Source organism: Poecilia mexicana, unplaced genomic scaffold (genome assembly GCF_051168715.1).
Source record: "Poecilia mexicana isolate PSO_F unplaced genomic scaffold, ASM5116871v1 scaffold_6, whole genome shotgun sequence".
NCBI classification, from domain to species: Eukaryota; Metazoa; Chordata; class Actinopteri; order Cyprinodontiformes; family Poeciliidae; genus Poecilia; species Poecilia mexicana.
In genome coordinates, this window is record NW_028263375.1 from 9857469 (window position 1) to 9867788 (window position 10320).

Here is a 10320-nt window from a genome sequence, read left to right on the forward strand (position 1 = left end):
TTCTTTTTTTTTTTTTTTTTGCCTTAATGTGACCTTTATCTGATCTCTGTCAGAAACACAGGCAAGATTTCTACAAATGCGACTCAGGTCACTTGGGTATGTGGTTCTAAATCCGATACACAGCCGATTTAAAAAAAAACAAAACAAAAACAAAAATGTGACCAGAATCTGAAAGGCCACGTCGCAATCTTTCGACCTGAACGTCACTGATACTCGACAAACGTCACTAAACTGCGCCCTGATATACGCAGGCGGGAAGAAAAACAAAAACCATGACGGACTATAATGAGGATTTGCTGGTTCGGTTTGGATAACAACTTTAAAATCGTAAGCTAATCTCCACCGTTAGCATCCATGTTTACTTCCGCAAACACTGAGCACTTCTTCTTTTTTATGGTGGTTAGTGAAACACTGAGCAGCTCTCTGATTGGTCATGGTTAATTAAAATAAATGAAATTCAAATTTGCATAAAAATTGCGTGGATGAACAAATGGTAAACTGAATTAAAATTTCTCATGAGAACTTATTTGTGTAAACTTTAATTTAGACAAACTGTGCTGAGTGAAATAAATGCAAAAAGTAATAACTAGGAAAAATAATCATGATGTACAAAAAAATGGTTAAAAATTGAAGAAAAACTTAAAGTTAATATAAACAAATAATTGTCACAATCACTAAGGGTAATGGGAAAAAGCTAAAGGGAAGCTCAGCATTAATGACTTGTGCTAAAAATATTCAATTGTATTTACAAAATAATATGACTTAACTGTCAACAATGAGACATACAGTTACAAAACAAGTAAAATCAGATTGAGCAAATCTAATGGCCCCAATTTAGCTCCATATATATGGAGTTTTATAAAGTACATAAAGTTTAGTCCAAGTTTTTTTTAAACTGAAAAATAATGATGAAACTGAAAAAAGTTCAAAATTAGTTTCCAGATTTTTTTTTTCAGTTTCAAATCTTTCTCTTCAGATCCAAACTTTTTTCAGTATCAAAACCAGTTTTCAGTTTGAGTTTTGTTTCTCAGTTAAAAAAAAAAAAAAAAAGATTGAGAAAACTTTATGGCCCCAATTTAGCTCCATATAAATGGAGCACCATTTAGCTCCGTATGTATGGAACAAATGGAGCTGAATTGGGGCGATAAAGTTTGCATAATGTTTTATAAACAGAAACTGAAATGTAATTATGAAACCGAAAAAAGATTTGAAACTAAAAAACGTTCAAAGCTACTTTTCAAAATCTTTTTTTTCTTCAGTTTCAAACTTTTTTCTTTTGGTTTCAAAATAGTTTTTCAATAATTTTTTTTTTCTTTTAGTTTGGAAAAAAAAAAAAAGTAAAATTGAGCAAACTTTCAGGCCCCAATTTAGCTCCATACTCTTCCCAGGCAGGAACTGCAGAAGCTGTCCTGACTGCGGCGCTGAATGTTTTAGCTCATGGCGATCATCTCGTATTTGTCCTTAAGACTGCTGTCATCGTCGTCCTCCTCCTCTTCCTCCTCTTCTTCCTCCACCTCGTGGGCCTTCTCGTCCTCGTCGTGGGGGTGGTGCAGCTCGATGAGCAGGAAGTAGAGGACGGCCGCCACCACGCCTCCCACCATGGGCCCCGCCACTGGGATCCACCACCAGTAGCCTCCAGTGCTGCCAGCCACAAAAACAGAATCAGAAAAGTCGATGGCTGGATAAATGTTGGCTGACTGCAGTGGGAACATGTGACATTATGTAACAAAATGTCTCACTTAATGGAAATCTGAATGAAGACATGAGCTTTTAAAGGATTTGGAAGCAATGAGGCACCAGAGGTAAACTTTTATGTTTTTGTTTTGATTGTTGAGGTCAAATAAAATCCCATCATGAACTTTTCAGTGCTCTGCTCCCAGATAGCAAGAGACGATATTCAGATCTGATTTTTTATTATTATTTGATTTTAGTCACATCTGTGATGTTCTCTGTGTGTAAAGTTGCATCAATTGGTCAGGTGTGTGTAACCCGTCAAAATGACGGATGGCCTTCAGATTTTTCCATCATCGTTTAAATTAAAAACCTGGTCAAACACGGTAAATATTGGTTTAACACGACTCATGCTAGGTACACATTATGTTTATTTTCTATTTATCTGTTTACACACATATTTATAAAGTAACAACGGAAGCCAAAAGCAGATATTTTCCACATGTTTTTTAATAATGAGTAAATTTCCAAATGTTTTTTTTTTTTTTCCCGAAATAACAAAAAATAATGAGTAAATTTCCAAATGGTTTTCTTGAGATAACCAGTCTTGTTATATTGAGGAAGCCAAATAGTTTTCTCAAGATAACAAGTGCATTTCCAAATATTTTTCTTGAAATAAGAACATTCCTCAATGGGTTTTCTTAAGATATTCATTTCCTGATTGGTTTTCTCTAGATTAACAGTTTTTGTGTTAAATCTGATTAAATTAACTAATTTCAATAAAATAAAACCATCAAGGAAAAGTATATACAGAAAACATCTGTTCTGATCTTCTAATGTCTGATGAAGTTCAGTTAAAAAATCTGGATTTCAGTTACCTGAAGACCTCCATCCCCCACCCGGCCACCGCGGTGAACAGCCGGGGCCCCAGGTCTCTGGCCGGGTTCAGAGGGTAGCCACAGTTGAGTCCCATGGAGACGCCGATGGCCATGATGATCAGACCGATGGCCAGCGGCTCCACGCCTTTGGGAGCGCCGATGTTCCCACCGTCAATGATCGCCAGAATACAGAGAACCAGCATACCTGTCCCCACCACCTGCAGGGGGCGCAGTAGCTCTTTATCAGTCACTGCTCATACAGTATGTGAGCTTAAATAAAACGCTTTGCTGTTTAACTGAAGTCTACACAGATTTTTCTTATAGAACAATCTTTAGTATATTAGTACTTATTATACACCTCATGATATATTTAAAACACACTTTACATCTAGGGGTGGGGATTTATTGAACCCTTTATCACTTATTATGAAAAAAAAAAGCAAAACAAAACCTGCAGTATGATTGGAAATGTTATTTCTGCTGTTTTCTCCTTGATTTGTTATGTAAATATTATATTTGTTATATAAGTTACACTGTTTTTTTTTTAAAGAAGCCATATTGTAAAAGAAAACATCTCTAATTTATGGTAAAACACCGGCAGGTTTGGCTGCTACCACACATTCTGGCAACTGCAGAAACTTTACCATATAAATATGGATTTACCGTATTTTTACTGTAAAATTTTCACAACAGCTGCTGGTATTTTACCTTAAATTAGAAATGCATTATTTTCTTAAGTGGGAATATTTTTGAAGAACAAGTTTTTTGTGTTTGTGGCGATATGAACTCTGTGCCATGCAGTCACATACAGTTACCTAAAAAATAAGTAATAAATAGATTTTTATTCCTGAAGATTCTTTATCATAATCTTCAGTGTTATCACAATAGTACCACAAAATATTGCGATAAAATCCTAATATATAGCCAACCGCTACATACATCCCTTTGTCTCAAGCCACTTCTGTTTTTAAAGGGAGCCTATTATGCAAAATTAATATTTTGCTCATTTTTGTACTTCCATTTGGTTTTCTAGTGCTTCTGAAAACAACTCAAACGCCTAAAAAAAAAAACACCCAGCCAGTTTTTGTCAATAAGTTAATGAACCGCTTCAAAAACCTTCAGAATGTAACGTCACAAATCAGCAACCCGTTACCTAGCAACCAAAGTGGATCCCAGCATGTTTGGACAGCTGGTTTTACTGCTGCAGGCGCTGCACAATGGCTGCTGGAAAAAACAAGTGTTTTTCTGTTGACTTACCACCCTGAAACCATTTGCTGCATTCTTGTTGGGTTTGCAGGAGGCTCTACTTTTGCTTTTCAAAGCTGTAAGGTTGTAAACTGTGCATCTGTTTCCGGTCATTTGTATGTGTGAGTGTAAACGTTGAGTTGGGGGCCGTGGCCAGCAGCAGCTTATTTGGACTTAAAGTGACAGAGGCCCAAACAGCTCTTTCTTAAAGGAGCTCAAAATTATTTTCTAAGATTGATTTTGGCAAAAAAAAATGTAGTGAAGGTGTTTTGTGCTGCCCCTAAACATATCCTAACCTGGTCAGGAGCATAACAGGTCGCCTTTAATGTACATAATGTATCCCTCTAAACCCTGTTGATAAATATCCAGCAAATATCAAAGACTAGTTTTAAGTGTGTTACTTTTCAAATCAGCACATTGACTAACTGACTGACTGAAAATGGTGGTAACTTGGTCCAGTGGATCCCAGGAAATGGGTCATCAGACCCAAACGGAGCAGGAAGAGGCGCCATTCTCAGACTATGTGGGGCGATCAATGCTGCATTAACCGTATTTGCCAGACTTTGTGGGGTTTAAACATCAAATTGGAGCTGCGGATGTGAGGTCTTATGGGTCAGAGCGACCAGAACCGACCTGATCGATGAAGCCGCCGAGAACTGACAGGTGTCTGGCAGGGTAGGAGGCAAAAATGTGACCTGTCGCATTGATTCCTGTCACTGACAGAATACCGCTGGTGAAGTCCATGAAAGCGTCTGTGATGAAGACAAAGACATTTTTAACCATGCAGGAGCGTCTAGAGAGGAACAAGCATCTAAAATATTCCTTAAAATTTAGTTTTAGATTTTAAGGCTGCAAAAACGCAAGTATTTTTGGTGCAAATATCGTAGTACATTTTAAGTAAGATAAAACTAACTTACAAATAACTTTTCAGCAAAATACTGGAGGTTATGTTAAGTAAATAATTCCTTCATATTGATGGAAAAGTAAGACATTTTTACCATGTTATAGTTTATATTAAGGGGAAATTATACTGGTTTCACTGCAAAAACACAACATCATGCAAAATAATTTTTATCTAATTTCTAGTGCAAAAGTCTTATTACACTTGAAATAAAATCAAACTAACTTTTCAAGAAAATGTAGAAGCTTGTTTAAAGTAAATAATTATTGAATAAAAAGAACAATTTCTACTGGCAGATTATTTCACTTACAGACATTTTTACCATTTTATAGGCACGAAAAATATCCACATATGCAACTAGCACTTTATATTTATTAAATACGGACTTAAAACAAGCTCCTGTTTCTTGCTGAAAAGTTACTTATAAGTTAGTTTTGTCTTATTTCAAATGTACTAAGACATTTGCTCCTCAAAGTAGAACAAAAAACTTGGTAAGATTTTGTGTTTTTGCAGTGTCATTATTATGGTCTTGATTGTAATTACAAAAAAGCTGTTTGTTTTGGTTCCTGGATCCACCATCCTTGTGCTTTTGCAGTGTAATTTGTAAAAAAAACAACAACTAATCATTCACCATAATATAATCCGAAGACGGCTGCAGCTCCTGCAAAAGCACCAAGAAACTGAGCGATGACGTAGAAGGGAAACTTCCAGATCTTTAGTTTCCCCAGAATCACCATGGCCAGAGACACGGCGGGGTTCACATGGCCTCCTGAGACAGAACAAAGCAGAGTGATGGAGGGCTGCAGCGGGTGAGGGGCGGCTCACCGACTTAATATCCCCTCCATTATCAGGGAGGCTGTCACATTTATGAGGAGCAGCAGAAGGGGAGCAGACCCCTGGGCAGTTCGGGGTTTTATTATGCATGTCTGAGAGCCAAAATACAGAATAATGGCCACTGATTAGAAATTCAACTTCAACAAACTACAATCAATCTCACTGTAGGGAATTGAACTTTCACCAATACACTGTCAGCAAAAAACAGAACTGTGATTTCTTTTTGCTGAACTTCAGTTTGCTCTAGCCTACGGACGGCATACCAGAGGCAATTTAGAAAGTAAAAAAGGTGTACATTTCTGCCATAATACTCATAAAATTTGAGATTAATCTCAGAAATGTTTGAGAAAATAAGGACATTAAATTTGCAAGAAAAAAATCTGAAATTTTGAGATTAATCTGAGAAATTTTCTAGAAGAAACAAAGGAATTTATTAGCTCCAAAAGTCATAATCTTGCAAGAAAAATTCTGAAATGTTTAGATTAATTTGAGACATTTTCTAGAAACAATGAGAAAATTTCTGAACTCCAAAAGTTGTAGAAAAAAAGAATATTTGAGATTAATCTCAGACATTTCCTAGAAAAAACAAAGAAATTTCTGAGCTTCAAAAGTAAAATATTTGCAAGAAAAACTCAGAAGATTTTAGATTAATCTCAGAAACTTTCTAGAAAAAACAAAGAAATTTCTGTGCCCCCAAAGTTGTAGACCAGAATTTTGTTAGAAAAATGCTGGTAGTTTTTAGATTAATCTGAGAAATTTTCTAGAAATAAGAAAATTTCTGAGCTCCAAAAATCAAAACTTTACAAAAGAAAAAAAATTAGATTAATCTTTTAGAAAAACATTGGTAATTTTTGACTTTCAAAAGTCAGAAAGCTCAACTTTTTAAACTCAGAAAATGGCCAAAAGTCAAAGAATTTTGACTTTTGAAATTCAAAAATGTCCATGTTTTTTATTTTTTATAAATAAATAAATAAAATTCTGAGCTCAATCTCTAATTTTCTTTTGGCAGAAATGTACTCCTTTATTATGTCCATCTACAATGACACTAAAAACAGCCATAACTGTGGTTCCTTTTTTCTCCACTCTTTGCTGTAGCCTCATTAAGCCAAAGCTGTTTGTTTGGTTTCTGGATCCACCTGAGCTGCTGGCCGGCCCAGTCCAGCATCCTCAGCTGGATACTGGACTCTGTCTGTCTGATCAATGGTGTTTGCAGGACATTTACTGCCCAGGGTTATGTACGACCCCGGAGAGGCTCTGCTCTGTAGTGCTGATAAATCAATGGCCAGAGCTCAGCCAGTGGGTCTGGGCAGAGAGGTGGCACGTTCCTGCTGACGGTGGAGCCGTTCAGATGGCACATGGCTGCAGAAAGACATAAAGTTTAATTATTCAGAGCTTCCAAGCCTCACGAGACACAAGGTTAAGATACAGCATAAAACAGAGAGGCTGCATTATTTAACTCCTCTCTTAGTTAGTTTTGTTTTAAGAAAGGAAAAATTAGAAGGACAATAATAAATTTTTTTCCCCAGATTATTTAATAAGTTGTCATCATCAGTTTTCCATGCTGCCCAAACAGCGTTATCTTCTGACTGTACAATGCTACAAAATATGTAAAGAAACACTGAATATTATATCTCTTCCTCGCTTTTATTTACCATTCAATAATTATTACATTCATTTAGTATAAATGCTGCCTCATACTTTCTGATTTTAGTTGGCAATGAGTTTTTTGTTGGAATTTTTTAAAATGAGTTTATTAATCTGATGTTGAATATATCACCAGATAAAATTTCCCACCACATTCACCTATTTTATGCAACTTTTTAATATTAATCATACATATACGGCAATAAAATCTAAATATTAAGCATGGGTACAGTTCTGTTGTTGACATACCCAGAGTACTGAAACTGGTTACAAATTTTTAATTGACAGGGATGTATGATTTAATTTTCTTTTTATTTTCTTCTTCAGTTTTTTTCCTCATCTTCCCTCCGACTTTCGGATTCCATTGGCGCCATGTGGCGCCCCCCCAGTGTGTCGCACCCCCCACTTTGAGAAACACCATTGTAGCCAGCAAGTCCTGGATCATAAGAATCACAGCAGCAGAGGTGTCAAAAGTTCTCACATCTCCTAGAAGTACAGTGAAAAAATACTTTAGCAAAAGTAAAGGTTGAACTGTTTTACTCAAGTAAAAAGTAATTTTCACCTTCCATAATACAGAATGACTTTTGATAAATCTAAAATACGTAAAAAGTTTCTTTTGCTTGATTTTGTTGTTTTGGGTTACTTATATGAATTATTGTAATTTTCGTCTTTAAAACACAAACTTTAAATTTTGGTCTGTAATTTTTAAATATTACATGATTAATCATTTGATCAGATACTTGAGTAGACCTTTTACTAAATACTTATTTAATCTCACTTATGTCATGTCTTGGACGGATATTTTTTACTTTTACTCGAGTAAAAGTATGTTGAAGTGGTGCTACTCTTACTTGAGTAAAATTTTTGGGCACTTTACACGCAGGCGGTGGATTTTTTCCGAATTGCTATTGATTCCACGTAATTATTTTTTCATCATGGAAGTAACAAACCATATGTGAAAACGAAAGGAGTATAAAGTACAGCTATTTCTCTTAAAACGTGGGGAGTAAAAGTAAAAAGTCGCCTGATAGATCTGCTGAAGTGAGGTTTACCTGACACCCCTCCAGCCACGTACACGGCCATCATGAGGCCCACGGAGAAGCCGATGTGGACGGTGAGCGGCTCGCCCAGCGTGTTTCGACTCAGGACCGTCTGAGCAACTGAGCCGCAGCCGAACAGCTAGCAAACACACAAAGAAACAAATAAAAACAAGTTTCAGAAAAATCCATTAGGATTATCCTATATCCTCAGAAAAGACTGCAAAGTGTGAAAATAGAAATATTTTTCTACTTACTACCAAGACGAATGTTCCCAGGAATTCAGCCAGGAACTCCTTGAATATTCCGTGTTTGAGCGCGCAGTGTTGCCTCATGTTTCTGTCGTGTTGCACTTTCAGGTGGTTGTTAAAAGTGTCGGCGTTTAGAAACCTCTGGAGCGCAACAGAGTCAGATCTCCACCTCAGGGGTCTGAGCTCCAGCCATTCAGCACAAACTATTGATCTATTGGAACAACAATCCTCTCTGCTTCCTGACCACAGGCTCTCATCAGTGAGCTTTTCACTTTTTGTCATACTGCAATCACAAAACTTTAATGCAGTTTATTGATATTTTATATGATAAAACCAACACAAAGTTTCCACTTCACAGATGATAATCAAAAAGTGGAGAAAATGTGACCCTTAAAAATCTCCACAGGGTTTTATGAAGTGTTTAAAATAACATACCCAAATCTAATTTAGTTTTTCCAAGGCAAATGCAAACACTATCTCAATAATCTTGGCACCAAAATGTAGGTATGGTGTGCAGGTATCACAGCAGCTACTGTAGTTCCAAAGAAAATGGGGATGGAATATAAAATAATTTGGGTTTTTTGAACATGGTCAGAATTGTTTTTTTTTGTTTTTTTGCATTGTACAGTATATAAATCTTCTAGAAACATCATAAAGCTGCAAGCTTTTGAAAAACCATACATCAACATGTGCAGCTGAGGTAAACTAAAGCAAATTTACAAAGGTTTTAATAAAAAAATAAAAAATGTTTGCACCATTTACAAAACTGGGGATTTTCTGTCTTTTTACTTACTAAGCTTAACAAAGTTATTTTTACATGCCCAACGTTGTTTGTTTTTATTTTTTTTAAATACCCACATTTAATTTTTTTTTATCCTATTATAATAAAACAATACAAAAATGTTATATTTGATTCATTCAAACGTGTTTCTTAAAATCCATCCATCCATTTTCTTTACACCCTTGTCCCTCAGTGAGGTCGGGAGGTTTGCTGGTGCCTCTCCAGCCAACGTTCCGGGCGAGGGGCGGGGTCACCCTGGACAGACAGGACAAACAACCATGCACACACACACGCACACACACACACACACGTTTGTTTTGCTATCTTTGTGGGGACTTTCCATTGACTTCCATTCATTTCTACTAATTTCTACAGCCTAAACCTTACCTTTACCCTTTTCCTAACCCTAACCATCACATACCTAACCCTAACCCTAACCAAAACTCAATTCATACCTTAGCCCTAACTCTGACCCCTGACCCAAAAACAGGGTTTCCCCTCGTGGGGACCAGGCTCAGGTCCCCACGAGGAGCGATTGGTCCCCACAACGTAGTATATGTCAGGAAAATCGTCCCCACAAGGTATTACAAACAAACGCACACACACACACACACTCACACCTAGGAGGAATTTGGAGAGGCCAATTAACCTGACATGTTAATGTTCTCCCATGCATGCACAGGGAGAACATGCAAACTCCATGCAGAAAGACCGTTATCTTAAAATGTAATGTGAAAAAAGAAAAATCACAGCAAATCTAGTCACATTTTAAAAAAAATTTAAACCACCAAAATATACATGTTTTTGGCACTACCAGAGCTCCATACAAGGTCTTTTAAAGTTTTTCTGTATTAGTTTTGTCTTGTTTCTTTTTCTTCATTTAGTTTTTCATAATTGTATGTTTTGGTATCTTTTACTTGTGCAAGAAAAGGTCCTAATTATAACTAACTAACTAACTAACTAACTAACTAACTAACTAACTAACTAACTAACTAACTAACTAACTAACTAACTAACCAAAAATAAATAAATAAATAAATATAATGTGTGTTTGGTCAAAGACAAAACCGCTGCACAA

At 36.3% G+C, this 10320-nt stretch overlaps 1 protein-coding gene across 1 annotated transcript; it reads right to left on the reverse strand.

Annotated features, from left to right (window-relative positions):
* LOC106919347 (aquaporin-9-like) lies at positions 1-10231 on the reverse strand. Its single transcript, XM_014989626.2, has 6 exons — positions 8468-10231; positions 8226-8352; positions 5327-5464; positions 4428-4546; positions 2550-2767; positions 1-1641 (listed from the first exon to the last, which is right to left on the reverse strand). The coding sequence occupies exons 1-6, from the start codon at positions 8741-8743 to the stop codon at positions 1431-1433; spliced, it is 1089 nt and encodes a 362-aa protein (XP_014845112.2). The 5' UTR covers positions 8744-10231; the 3' UTR covers positions 1-1430.
* Positions 10232-10320: the final 89 nt, after the last annotated feature.